The sequence below is a fragment of the Enoplosus armatus genome, chromosome 11 (genome assembly GCF_043641665.1).
Source record: "Enoplosus armatus isolate fEnoArm2 chromosome 11, fEnoArm2.hap1, whole genome shotgun sequence".
Lineage (NCBI taxonomy): Eukaryota > Metazoa > Chordata > Actinopteri > Centrarchiformes > Enoplosidae > Enoplosus > Enoplosus armatus.
In genome coordinates this window covers 3,787,591-3,802,501 of record NC_092190.1, presented here as the reverse complement: position 1 = coordinate 3,802,501, position 14,911 = coordinate 3,787,591, and the positions used below count along the sequence as shown (strand labels likewise).

The 14,911-nt window shown below is 39.9% G+C and overlaps 1 protein-coding gene across 1 annotated transcript in view; it reads left to right on the top strand.

The window, feature by feature from the left end:
* kalrna (kalirin RhoGEF kinase a) overlaps positions 1–14,911 on the top strand; it is a 115,801-nt gene that overhangs the window by 36,700 nt on the left and 64,190 nt on the right. Inside the window, exons 5-14 of the mRNA XM_070914871.1 lie at positions 1,025–1,198; positions 1,311–1,394; positions 1,547–1,678; positions 3,121–3,243; positions 5,626–5,748; positions 6,262–6,453; positions 7,286–7,417; positions 9,731–9,829; positions 9,982–10,113; positions 13,015–13,137. Coding sequence (XP_070770972.1) covers positions 1,025–1,198; positions 1,311–1,394; positions 1,547–1,678; positions 3,121–3,243; positions 5,626–5,748; positions 6,262–6,453; positions 7,286–7,417; positions 9,731–9,829; positions 9,982–10,113; positions 13,015–13,137 — 1,314 coding nt within the window. The remainder of the gene's footprint in view (positions 1–1,024; positions 1,199–1,310; positions 1,395–1,546; positions 1,679–3,120; positions 3,244–5,625; positions 5,749–6,261; positions 6,454–7,285; positions 7,418–9,730; positions 9,830–9,981; positions 10,114–13,014; positions 13,138–14,911) is intronic.

The window sequence follows — 14,911 nt, the reverse complement described above, 5'->3', positions numbered from 1 at the left end:
CTAATACGGTTTGGTTCGAGTTAACGCTAACGTTAGCTAATGGTTCACCTTTGCTAACACTCAAGTTTAACAGGCTAAAAAGTTTGTTTTTGGTGGTTCAGACCTATAGTTCATGTTAGCTAACGGTTCAGTTAAGCAGGTGAAACGGTTTGGCTTATGTTAGATAAGGCTTGGGTTTAGTAGCTAAAGCGGTTTGGTTCGGTTTAACGATAGCTAACGGTTCACCTTACTTAACGTTAAGTTCAGGAGATAAAACTAATTGGTTCAGGTTAGCTAACGTTTCACTTTAGCAGGTGTTTGCTTATGTTTGCTAAGGCTTGGGTATAGCTAAAACAGTCTGGTTCAGGTTAGCTAACAGTTTAGTTTAGAAACTGAAACAATTTGTTTCATAGGTAGATTTTGAATGATTGAAGACTGTTCTCTCTCTTCTGAAAAACACATTTCAGCCCAAATTTAAGTGTTCACAATGTTAGGAGTCAGGAGTTCACTCTCATTTGCTAATGTACCAAGCTGCTAAACATAAGGGAAACAAAAATCTTTTATTAACTTATTTCCTGAACATAGTCACACTCTGTTTTGTAATAGACTATTTTATTTGATCTTAATATGGAATACCAGTAGTTCACTTTTTGTAAATGTGTCATTACTGGGTCAGTCTTAAGTCAGGTAAGTCAAGATTCATAAGTGACAAATCCAAGTTTATTCACAAGTCTGAATTTTGTGATTTTTGGCTCATTTCTGAAGGTCTGGTAATCATGAAGATAAAAAGTATGCTCTAGCCAATAGAATCAAGTATTCTGGTTTAGTTACTGAAACGTTAAAGAGTCCCAAGCCAGTTTCTAGATTTTACCAGGTACATACTAGATAAATACCATCTGTATATGTATTTTCTTACTATGTATATCAGACCTGAGTGGGGTCACTGGAACATATAGCACAAACCTGGATGATCCATCACTGCTAAAAACATGCATTTTGATATTTCTCTTAATATATTTTGATAATTTCTGTTTGTGTGTACCAGACCAGCATGGTGTCAGTTGAAGGTCTGGCCAAACTGGTGGATCCCTCCCAGCTTACAGACGACTTTGAAGGCTCTCTGGACTACAACCATGAGGAGTGGATGGAGCTGAGAGTCTCTCTTGAGGAGTTCATGTCAAACGCTGTTCACCTGCTGTCCAGACTGGAGGACCTGCAGGTAGGGGATGGACAGATAAATGGGCAGATGAATGAATGGGGGATCAAGGGAAAGAACGAATGAATGAACGGATGTTCATCCCAATATGAAAAAGTTGTACTGTGTGTTGCAGGAGCTTCTGTCCAAGAAGGAGTTTCCTGCGGATGTGGAGGGATCCCGTCGGTTGATAGAGGAGCACACACAGCTGAAGAAAAAGGTGGGAGAGATACTGTCAGGACAGTCTGATTCAAACTGTAGAAACATCTAAAGTGGTAAACATCATACTTCTCTCATCATTACAGACAACTTTGAATCATGTTAAACCACTTAAGTATTTTATTTATACTCTCCTCTCCTCCTCTCCTTTAGGTGCTGAAGGCTCCAGTGGAGGAGTTGGACCGAGAAGGGCAAAGGTTGCTGCAGTGTATCCGATCTAGTGATGGTTTTTCAGGGAGGAACTGCATCTCAGGCTCTGCTGACTTCCAGAGCTTGGTGCCCAAGGTAAGTCGTCCATTCCAGGGAAGTTCATTCAAGCTGGGAATATATGAAAAATTATATTTTATCCACGATACAGTAAGGAAAAGGGCATTTAAATAGGACCAGGGAGAAACAACAATTGGAAAAAAAGATTTATTATTGCACACATAACAAATTACAGACATCAGAGTTGCTGTACCAAAGCAGGCAGATATGTATGCAGCATGCTTCAAGCTCAGCGCTCTCCCTCAAGCAACATTGAAGGGCAATGAAAAAAGGGCAAAAGATGATGTGGCGTGAGCTCATCTGAGTCAGTCTACATGACATAAACAAGCACTAGGAAAACGCTGGTTAAATAAAGTATTATCCTTCTGCGTAGAGGAATGTGGAATTTAGAATAAAGCGTTAAAACACGATAAACTATTGTAGCCATACATCGTTTCCACTAAACTGTGTAATCTGTTGATGCTTTTAGGCCTATTGTCAGATATACAGAGGGAGCTGACTGTTTACATTCACACGTACATTTTCATACACTCAGAGCTCATTTGACTGCTGGAATATTGACAACAAAAACTGAGATTTACTCTCACTAGGAAATCTGGCAGTAAATACCAAACACAGTAAGAACAGAGCCAACACGATACAGAATAGAACAGTCATTTTTATTTACCAACTATGAAGATGAACCTTGATGATTTCACTAAGTGATGCTCCTAACCAAATTTGACACATTCCATCATTACAACCTGTGAACACTAAAAGCACCCCATACCATAATGCATGATTAAGTGCATGGTCTCATTTCTGTCCTCGCCTAGCCAAGGCCCACAACTCGTTAGCGTCGCCCATTAGGGCTAATGAGATGTACTCACCACATGTCAGCTCATCAGCTGAAGGACTCCACAGGAAAAGTTAAAGAACACAATGAGTTTAATTTCACAGGTTGTTTGCACAAACACATACACAGTACATAACAAAAACATGCATTTATATTAATATTTGATATGAGGCGTGAACTATATATCTTACATACTTGCATTGTTTTTATTGAAATCTTGTTTATCAGTCTGTTTATTGCTTTGCAATTGAAATAAAGATAAACAAATAAATTAAACAATAAGATGAACATAAATTAGCAAGAGCTAAAGCAATTTAAGTAATTTAGAAGAAAGAAAATGCATGTATTTTTCATTAAAAGTTAAGGTAAAACTGTGGATTTTAAGTAACTTTATAAAAATGACCAGAGGCCCCGCCACTCACATGACTACAGGTGAAGGATTGACAATTTCAAATATCAAACTGGAGGATAAAACATGCAGTTGATGTCGTATTATTCTGTCCAACCATGATATTTGTTTTGAAAAACAATCAAATCTCAAATCTATGTAATCAGTTGAACTCCAAATGGATAAGACATTATAAGATACGTCATGGAACAGTTCTTAAATCTTGTTTTTTGCCAGGTGGCCAGTCTGCTGGATAAACTCCACTCCACTAGACAGCACCTCCATCAGATGTGGCACGTCAGGAAGCTGAAGCTGGACCAATGCTTCCAGCTCCGCCTCTTCGAACAGGACGCAGAGAAGGTCAGTCATACCTGAGCCTGATGTCGCTAAATGAGCAGAAATTATCAGTAGGGCTGTGTGATACAGAGAAAAGGCAACAAGTGTAATAATCTTGTTGCATATTGTGATGGCTGCATGAGGTGTGATGAAACAAGAACTTGATCAAAGTAATGGATTGCGTTTGATACAAACTAGTTTAAACACAAGTGCCAAAAAAAGTAAAAATATAGATTTAAACGCAAAAGGTAGTCTAACTCAACACCAACATGTTGCGTTCCTGCAGCTTTACTGTGAAGCAGCCTCAGAGATGTGATGCACAGAGAAAGAGTTAAGTTAAGCCATCATGAGCAAATGTGTTGATCATTAAAACTGTTAAATATTTGGTGCTTTGTTGTTGACATATCAGCCATTCTGTTGACTGAGTCATCACATCATCCTGACGAGGTGGAACCTAAAAATAGGTTCAGAGGCTAAAAGATTTTGTCAACAAAAGTAACATCACATCCTCAGCTGGGATTCAATATAATAATAGGATATTTAGTTTGAAATTACAGGGCAGGGGTATGTTCATTTTTACCTCCATGTAGGATTTGAACTTTTTTTCTTCCTCCAGGTCAGTTCCATTTCACTCTATATCCTTTTCACATCTGTGTCACCATACATGTTTCCGGAAAATCCTTGGTGGTATAAATAAATTAGCCTGTACTGTTAATGTAAACAGAGGAACACTGTTAAGAGTTAATACAGTGGAAAATCCGCCAGCATTGCTTCACTTACCCCAGCTAAGTGATTAGCTGCGGTTGTGAGTGAATGTTTGGATTCCATTCATCATTATCATACCATCATGTCTAAGACAACATGCTGAACTATTTCAGTTTCATTGCAACATGCTATATATAGAAAGATCACACTCTCTGATGTGAGGGGGGCAGTATTTAAGGAATACAAGTAATTGCAACCTCTGAAATGCTTTTATTTTGTAAAATCACTAGATTGCTAAAAGAAATACTGCAAAAATCTAGCATTTAAACACAACAGAAAATACCTACATACATCGCTGATTACTGCAAACTGATGTCTGGGATTGCTGACATCTGCACCCAATAAATACAAATATATCCTGGTGACAAAGTTTACAGTTTTAAAGATGAGTGGATGCAAAAACACCAGTTATTATGGCAACGGTACTGTATAATGACTAAGGTCACATACATGGATCCGGATGGCTGAACCATGAGGCTACCTATAGCCTCGCCTCTTGCTCTCTGAAGTGTTGTTGATGGGAGTTCAGCTTGTACTCTCACACATACACAAACACACACTCACATACCGACAGACGGCGTCAGCTGACCTGGTGTGTTGTTCCACACAGAAATCCACATGAAGGAGCAGTAAATATTTACTGTAAAGCAAACAGAGAGAAAAAAAGAAAACATTTTGTCCACATCAGTGTTGTCATGCTGAGGAACTGTGGGGGTGTGTGGATGAGTTTACACTGTGGGTAACACTCAGCACTCGCAGTCGAGCCAAGGAAACAGTCAGACCTGACGAGGTGTTCTCTCTGTGGAAATCACTGCTAGAGAAATGACTGTGTACGGTAGATGATGTGGTAACCGTGGTAACCACACGTTGCTACGACCGGCCTCCATCTGTCTGCAAAGATTGATTCAGATGGAGAAGCAACCTTGAAGGTTGTCCTGGCTTCTGAGGCTTTACACTGATCAGCTGGTAAAAATGAAGCCAACATGAGAAAATGACGTTCATGTTTTTAAAGGAATATTCCTTTGTTTTTTTACAGCCTGGATCATGTTTATGTCATTTTAATCAACGTTTCTCCCAGTTATGGTAACGTTTTACTCACCAACTTCAAGACTAGTCTGGGCCGCTACTTGAAAAAGCTTCACATGTTTCATTACATGTGTGAATTATGTTATGAACTTCAATCAAAAAAATAAAAAAATACATCCTGCGAAGGCATTTTATATCAAAGAACAAAATATAGTCAGTAATTGTCCAGGTAATGACATAGTGCTGATCAATGAGAGAATTATTTTCTTCTGTGCCTGCTGAGAAAATTCTTAAGTGCTCATTTGAGTGTGAAAGTTCATTCTTGATCTTGGAAAAAGTAGTCTGACAAAGAAATCTGATCCACTTACTAGATTTTCCAGAGCTTTCAACTGCAAAAAGCTATAAGTAAACCTTGAGTTAAGATTTGTCAAACATCATTTTTTGAATTTAAGAAATCCTTAATCATTGATCAATTGATTTTCACGCGCTCTCATGGCAGATGGTTTCTATTTGTTCGTGATGAGTTCCAGTGCGAGGTTTTCTGCGCTCGTGGAAAATGAATGTGTGAAATAGTGTGCACTGTTATTAATGTTGTTTGGTGTGGTGTGTGTGCAGATGTTTGACTGGATCAGCCACAATAAGGAAGTGTTCCTGCAGAGTCACACTGAGATTGGCCGAGGTTACCAACACGCTGTGGAGCTGCAGACTCAACACAACCACTTCGCCATGAACTCCATGGTAGTTAATGTCATCGCCACCATAACTCTCATATTTGATCACTGTGCATGACAGCAGAGATAAGAAGAGGTTACCAGCATGATCAACACACAGTCAGGCTCCGTGCTAACTAACCTGTTTATCTGCCTAAAGTTTTAACTACACACAGAATATAGTATTGCAGTTAGGTTAAATTAGCTTAGGCTACCTTAGCTCATCTTAACATCAAAAAATTAGCAGCGAAAACCCACAAGCCATGACATAAAATGAAAAAGACATTTCTACATCTCTTGAAGTAGAATTCAATTAATTCTCCGTTGTCTTAAGTTTAGTACAGAACAGTAAGACAACATTGATCTATTTTTACATATTTAAATAATTGTTAAGAGTTTTAGAGAAACAACAGAATTATTTATACAGATTTGAGTGTCTTGACACAGTATTGTATGCAAAATATTAAAAATTATTAAATCCAGTTGTACTGATGTCCGTAAGACCAACCAAAACAGCATTTCGTTTCTTTTTTCTTCCCAGAATGCCTATGTAAATATCAACAGAATCATGTCAGTGGCGAGCCGCCTGGCGGAGGCAAGTCACTACGCCTCCACACAGATAAAACAGATCTCAGGTCAGCTGGATCAGGACTGGAAGAGTTTTGCTGCTGCACTTGATGAGCGCTCCACCATCCTCGCCATGTCGTCTGTCTTTCACCAGAAGGCTGAGCAGGTAGGATCATAAGAAACAAATCACCTAGACATACTGTATGTGAGCAGAGCATGGCCTCTGAACCGCAGCAGTGTCTGTGTACCCAGCTTGCATTAGGTGGAAGCTCATCGGCTATGTTTGTGGAATAGAAGTCAATACCCCCCCACCCCACCCCCTCCTAACCTGATGTAAGGACTTCCCCTTCACTTCTCTTGTCATTAGAGGAAAAGCCGTTAATCAATTAGTCTCTCTGCAGCCGACACACGTCCAGAATGTAAAATGTAAATGGGACATTTTTAGTGTCTGATTATATTTAATAGATCAAACCGCTCTACTGCTGATTCTTGGAAGGTTGACATGGCAACAGATGGGACTTGTTTGATTCTTGCTGGGCCCTTGACATTAGCTACAAGTGTACATTTGAGAGAGCTGGAGATGAAAGACTAAAAGAGGGAGAGACAGAGTGGTGGGGGCAGAGAAGGGGTTGGCTGACATTGAGAAAGAGCCTAATGAAAAACAGAGAAACAAAAAAGTGTCAGGATAAAATATGAAACACAAGATGGGGAAAGAGAGACAAGTGAAAGAAAATTGGCAAGACTACAGCCAGAAGAGTTTGAAAATGAGAGCGATTTAGAGAGAGAAAAGTAAAAGCTGTCTTCATTTTTGCAGCCACTATCCCCGTAAATTATCTCAAAACTACAGCAACAACACTGACATCCTCTAGAGTTTGCAGCGTTCATTAAGTGTAACTCAACATTACATTGTACATTACTTTTCTTGTCTTGTTAGATTCATTCTCATGCGAACACACAAATTGTATGACTTACTATGCGTGTCTGTGTTGCTTCCTCAGTTCCTGTCGGAGGTGGAGGCCTGGTGTAAAGTCTGCAGTGAGGGAGGGTTACCGTCCGAGATGCAGGAGCTGGAAATCGCAATCCACCGCCATCAGAGCCTGTACGAGCAGGTCACCCAGGCTTACACTGAGGTAAACCAGCAGCACATCTAACCCCATAACCTAGTAACTGACTAGGTTACAGTGTCATCTTTATGGTGAGCTCACAAAATCTTAAGCCAGCATTATACTCCAACCAAAATTCTATTTGACATGTTCGCACTGTACTGTAGGCTGTAGCATCTGTGTTATCACCTTTTGGTTTCTGTTATGAAGCCTGGAGTTCCAGTTTACTGCTCACAGCCACCAGTTTCTTCTGCTGTGTCATTTTCTGTCTTACAAAACATTGTACTACTCTACTTTTCTCGATTACAAATGTGTATTTCCCAGCATGCTTTGGTGTCTACTTCCCTGTGCGTGGTATAGGAGAGCTCAATCTTGGGTCTGTTGTTTGTTATTGTGACAGTGATGCTTAAGAAAGACAGTTATATCAATTATAATACCATTTCTGTTTGTAACACTGAGCATGCCCTAGAACACTTAAAGATTTGAACTGCAAAACAAATCATCTTTAAGGACAATTGGAAAAGTCCTGAAGACATTCTGGACTTTAAACCCTGAAAATACATAAATTATGTAATGTAGACTTTTAGTTGTTAGGGAATGGTAATAGTAAAAATGGTATGTTGGAAATCGTTCAAAAATAGTACTAGTAAACCCCTCAGGGAGGGATGTGGACTCCAGTCTCTCCTTTGGGTGCTGTTTGTGCTGCTATGTGGCAGCTCAGTGATGCTGGCTGTGATGACAGGGTGGCGTCAGTCAGCTGCCGCTCCACCACTGTCCAGAGCTACAGTCTGAAAACCCTCCGCGTTCCACTAAATTTAGTCTGGGAACACTTGCGCTCTTCTCTGCTCTTTGCTGCAGTCCGGCGTTTTATCTTTAGACGGGCTGTTGCAGTGCTAGCTCAATTTATGCTTATCTGTGAAATGATAAGTCCATATATACACACACACATAAAGCTCTGGGCAGAGGCTCAGACTGAGGCGGTTAGGCTTGGCAAGCTATGACAGCATTGTTTCCTAAGAGAGCGCTGCAAAAAGTGACGCTCTCAGAGACTGGCGAGGGTTTTTAACTTGTGGTCTTGACATGATGCATTTATTTAATGAGGTGGAAATATGTTACAGTGCTGACAGAGTTCCTTTGAGGTTTCCTGAAACGATATGACAAAAAAATAAAAATCTGTAAGCAGAAGCTTCTTGTTTGATGGAAATGGGTGAAGATGACTTACAACATCATGTTCTCTGTTCTGTTAAATAATGTGACTACGAACATCTTTGAATGATTAAAGGCAGAGAAGATGAAGATGCAGGTGCCTGGTGCGTGCGTGCGTGCGTGCGTGCGTGCGTGCGTGCGTGCGTGTGTGTGCATGCATGTGTGTGTGTGTAGAGGCATGTACTAAAGCGATTCTTTGCTTGGTTGCTTTAAGTGAGTCAAAAACAGTGTCTGTAATCTCTGTAGAGCGTTTGTTTCATCGCTGGTTCAAAGGAACAAACTCCCTCATGCAGTTTGGGGTTCTACCTCCTGATCAAGGCAATAGCATTGACCTTGCTTTTGAATCGTCTTCACAGCTAACCGTGTAAAGATGACTTGCTTGTTTCCCTTGTGCATCTCATTATGTAAATCTTCTTAATATTTTTTCATGTTAGTGCCAGTCCTGCAGTGTTCCTGCTCAGGAGCCAGTAAAATTTCTGGAAAGGTTTCTTGTCACATAAAAGCAGTAATGCTGAAACAATTAGTTGATTAGTCACAAGACATTTATTTAATTAAATGCACATACTCATGGATCAGCAGGATGTTTGAACCAGCCATTCTAACGGTATCTTGAAAGTTCATTATCGTTTTGTTTTAAGTGATAAACACTTACCACAGGCAAGGTACGGCAAATTTATTCATATAGCACCTTTCAGCAACAAGGAAATTCAAAGCACTTTACATAAGACATAAAAGTCATTGAGACAAGATATAAAAGAAACACAAGGGAATATAAAAAGACACAAGGGGCTCCTTTCTTGCAGAAAAGAAACAGGAGTCACTGCTTGTGTGTGAGGCAGAGGTTTCAGTGGTTTGTTTCCATGTATAATTTAGCAATTAGCAGTAAGAAGTGAAATGCTGATTTAGAAAGTATGTGTTTGTTATGGAGAGGAGAGAGAACAAAGGGAAACTGAGCAGAGAAGAAGCAGAAAATGCTTAAAAAATTAATTTCTTTCTCATTTTAATTTCTTTGTAAAAAGCTGCTTTACTCTTCATCTGTTTGCCTGATTTCCTGTCTTCCCTTCAGTCTGTCTTCATCTACCTGTTCTGTACATCTGTGTAGCGTTTCTGATTTCTCTGTGTCCGTGTTTCCAGGTGAGTCAGGATGGTAAAGCCCTATTGGACGTCCTCCAGAGGCCTCTGAGTCCCGGCAACTCTGAGTCGCTGACAGCCACTGCCAATTACTCCAAAGCGGTCAGTGCCCTTGTGTACCTTTGTGGGGTCAGGGCTTCTTCTACTAGCCAATAACAAAAGAGAGACAGCTTTAAGTATTTTACATTTAATAACAATCTAATAAAATTCATTAAAAATGTGACGGTCTAGTTAACATATGTGTGATTTCGCAGGTTCACTGTATCCTGGATGTGGTTCACGAGGTTCTCCACCATCAGCGGCGTCTGGAGAATATTTGGCAGCATCGAAAGGTCCGACTGCACCAGAGACTGCAGCTGTGTGTGTTCCAGCAAGATGTCCAGCAGGTACACACGCAAACACACAAGCGAAACCTTTTGGAGTGTGTTAGGAAGTCCAAAACACAGAGTGGAAGAATATATTGTAGCTATTGGATGTAAATGCCAGATGTTTAGGAACTGAGAAAAATAACATTCTAACTTTTTATTGCAGTTTTGAGTTTAGTGAAAGAGTTTTACTCACCCACGAGGTCCAAGAATTTTGTCAAACCACAGTGGAGCATGTAATCTTGTATGTAAGCATGTAATCAAGTAAGTGAACAGACAGCAGTGATGTGTGTGTGTGTGTGTGTGTGTGTGTGTGATGAACTTCACTTGGCAGAACAGATGAGAATCACCGCATGTTCATTCATCTCTGCTATCTTCTTGTCTCAGCTAAACAGTGTGTAATGTGAAAATTCCTGAGATAAAACGCTCTGAGCTGATCTCTGCTCCGCTGGTACCACTACTCATATTTCACAGACGAGCAGATCATGTGGTTTTGGAAAGGTGTCAGCCCAGATTCCTGGAGGTTTTAGAGATATCCCGGAGCTCAAAATTTAATATCACAGCTATATTTTATGAAGGGTATTTTTAACCAGCAGAGCAAAAGTCATCAGTGAGTGAGGGGGAGGTCCTGTGTATTATTTTACTCCTTTCTTTAATGTGATTGTGGGTCTGACAGTAATGCAGTAGGAATGAGGTACAACCAAATACCACGAGCATTACTGAAACCTCTGGAATCTCAGTAGAGTCCACATGTGCACTCTCTGAAGAGTTGTTTTTTTTTAACATAAAATACAGTAACAAGGACACAGTGTCACTGAGGCAATATCATCCAACTGTATACATGCAGCTCCTGCAGTTTAACACCTGCAGTTCCAGTCCACTCTATGCCACCTATAGGCAAAGACAGGAACAGCAGCTTGGTGATTAGATGTTTCTTGATGAAATTTACCTTGGGGGGGGGTAGTTAATTTCTCCCCAAACTTTTTATATGCGCAGGCTTGTACCTTCAACTTTTTATCAAAGAACCAGATATTTTCTAACGCACAACAGAGAGTTTATATATTTTTTATTTTATTTATATAGCACGTAACAACACAACACAGTTTAGTCAAAGTGTGCTCCTCCCTCTTCACAAATCTATCAAGGCCAGCTTTTTCTGGAGGACAAACACACACACACACACACACACACACAGGTCCATTGTAACTGAAGTCATCATGTATGTACTGTATGTATAAATGAATGGCCCTAGGGAGACAGAATTACGGCATCCGGCAGACTGCAAATTCAAAGATGAATGCTCTGAGTATGGGTGCCACGCAAACATTTATATATGACTCAAGAGACAGTGTGAGGGAGTGCTGAAGAGAGGTAAAAAGACAAAGAGAGAGAAAGAAAAATAGTGAGTGAAGAAGAGATTATATTAGTAGGTTATAATTCATTGAAAACATAGCTTTGCCAACTGTACTCGTCATGCATCAGTTTCTATGAGACCCCAGAGAGAGAGACACGTAGACACACAGACACACAGAGGGCGAGAGACATGCATAGAAAGTGAGACAAGGAGCAAGTGAGAGAGTAAGCTCATACCAATAGTCTATAAATCACAGAAAACAGGGCTATTCCAACCAGAGTTGTAATGCTGCAGGATATATGTGACCCCAGAGAGGAAGAGAGAGGGATGCAGAAGTAAAGGCTGAAAGAGAACATATTAGGTGTGTAGTTTTATTTGGCAGTTTTAGCTGCACATTGAAACAAAGATAGTCCAGCTGCAGTCAGCGTGCTTCAGTTTGTCTATGTTGTGACCCTTTGCTGACCCCTTTGTGGCTCCAGCTGGATTGACTACACCACACTGATGTCATGAATTACAACACTGTTCATCCATACACACTGTTTCAAGGCCCAAATGACGGCTTTGAAATACAGTGATGTGTTAAAGGGAAATGGTAACTGTTTCAAATTTAGACACCAAAATTTGTAATAGTTACCAAAACGTTGGGAATTGGTCCAGTAGATGGCCTCAGCCGGCAGCCATGAATGGGATGCAGTGTAATCCTTGCGGGAAACTGAGCCCGTCAAAAATATGTCCACTGAAAGTGCTTGTTTTTGCCAGTGACAGGCTCAAATTGCTACTATAAGGGTCTGACATTGTGGAAAGGATCCCTAGATAGAACTTTTTGTTTAACCAGAAACAAAAGTCTCGCTCAAGAAGAGTCTCGCTTTGAAATTGCTAGATGTGAGTTGACAACAGACAACAGTGTTTCTGGTTAAACAAAAAGGATCATACTCTTTAACAGAAAGGGTTAGGGTTAGCTATTTATAGCTACATTTATAGCTATGTTTGTCATCATGCTGTAGAATCATAGGACTTCTTCCCCAAAGAGTCGGTTAGTATTTAGCATCCTTTCATATTTCCCTACATAGTCCAACTGCACAACACACAATTAGTTGAAAAATTGGCCTACAGTAAAATTTGTTAATAATAGTTCTGTATTGTGACAGTATAACCCTCCAACATAGGTGTCCTTTTCTCAGACTGTTTAATTTGAACATAGGCATAAAAACATTACAACACAAACAATTGTCATCCACAGTCACAGAACTAAGAGCAGATAATACAACTGGATGAAGATAATAAATATGATGATCAAAAAAAGAACAAAGCTAGGGAGGTTGCCTGGCAGTCCTCTGCCAAGCACATCAATGAGGAAGTTTGGCCTACAGTAGTCTAATGGCACAGAATATTCAACACCCTGTTCTTCTCAGCTGCAGTGACCTAAATTTCCCACGCAGATCATGAAGGTTTCATCTGTTCTATTCTTAATTCATGAGGTTTGAGACCTTTTTGTACAGCTGATCTGAAAGGTGCAGCACTGTGTATTAGATGTTGTGAAGGTGATAATTGTGTTCACTCTCATCCAGGTGATGGACTGGATAGAAAACCATGGCGAGGCTTTCCTCAGCAAACACACTGGTGTTGGGAAATCCCTTCACAGAGCCCGAGCCCTGCAGAAAAGACACGACGACTTTGAAGACGTAGCTCAGGTGAGTTTCCATCCAAGTATTGCAATGAAAAGTGCCACTTCCTTAATGAACAGACACAATTATCAATACTTTTCTATAGAAATCCACACTGTGTGCATTTCTTTATGTCTTCACACTTCAAGGACGATGGTTACCATTAGATGTAAGCTGACACTAAAGAGCAACACTTTTAACTGTTGTTCTTCAACTTCTTCTTTAACAGTAAAACACCTGTATATTCTTAGGGCTTGTGTCCACCAAACCGTTTTAACCCAGCTGGGTAAAAAGTGACAGTGATGAGCGCAGTGTTTTACCCAAAGTTGAACATTTTTCAACTCTGGGCGACCACTGGAACCATTGGAAACAATTTTAAAAATACGCTGGATCTCAGAAAAAAACGCTTTGGTGGACACAGGCCCTTATACGTTCAGAACTGAAGTTGAATTTCTGAATACATACTTGTCTGGAGGGAGCAGTTTGTCCCAAAATTAAAATTGTGTCACTGTCTAAACTTCTTGAGTTCAGGAGTTGGTTGCAAGTCCGTGTCTTGGCTCTCATTTGCAGCATCAACATAACATAGAAAAGGTCCGCTCCTACCATGAACATTTTTAAGTTAGTAGTTTGTTTTTATCAAATGTTTATTCGCTCTCCGTGCAAACATCTGTAAGTAATCTACCTTGATTAATCCCAAATTTTCAAAACCACCATGCCTGGTGGTGGCAGGAAGCATGGAGACATGCCTCTACATAACCATTTATGGTCACAAGCCTTTCCTGAAAGATCTGCAGAAGATGTTATCCATTCCTGAATTTCAGTGCTACAGTCTTAATATATAAGAAACAGTGGAGCTTTGGTCATAAAGATGTAAACAAAACAAAGAAACATGTTGAAGCTCTCAGTAGAGGTTCAAACATGGTTTGAACATTTGCCGTAGTAAAATAGAATTAAATAATATACAACATTTAAACTATGTGTACTTAAAGAAGCACACAGATTTTACAGAAATATTGGTTCATATGCAATTGAAGCTTTCAAGGGCTTTGAAGTGGATGGGACGTAGTAAAAGAGTTTGATGTTCTTCTCTATGAGGTTGTCAGCTATCTGATTTGATTGGTTTTGACATCAAGTAAGTACTCAGATAGCAGATGTGTGTTTTAGAGCATTGGAATAGGAAAAGGTGAAACAATATCTTATGTGATCAGGATCATCAAATCCTTACTGTCTCTGCTGCTGCACACTGCCAATCTGCATTGTGTCGAGACATAATTGGTTCCACCGTATAACCCTTCTTTTCCTATTTATACTCTTATTATTCTCCTTTCCTTCCTCATCTCGTCATTCTCCCTCCCGTCTTTCTGTCATTTTTCTCTCCTGTTATATGGAGCTGATGTCCCACAACCTTTCCAAGCCCGCCTCAGCCGATCAATTTATTTTCTTACAGGGGCTTTCTCAACAATTTGCATCTAAGTGCTTTCTAGTTCTTGAAAAGAAAAGCTTAATGTGGTCTATGACATCCACTGCGGTCTCGAATCAAATTACAGTAAGACAGGTGTCTAATCAGAATCCATGGCAATTGATAATTTACTACTTTGGTGAGTGGAGTTTCAGTAAAAGAGTGAGTATTGATCCTATAAAAAGTGTGTAGTTGTGTAATCTGATGTTTACACTCTGGATTAGGATTAACCTTCATGACCTGTTGTGGATCAGCATTATTTGGGTCAGATGCTCTCCTTTTTTCCTCATTAGGATTTCTATGCAGTTTGTGGTGTTTTGCTGGTAAAACTCTCCTCTTAGC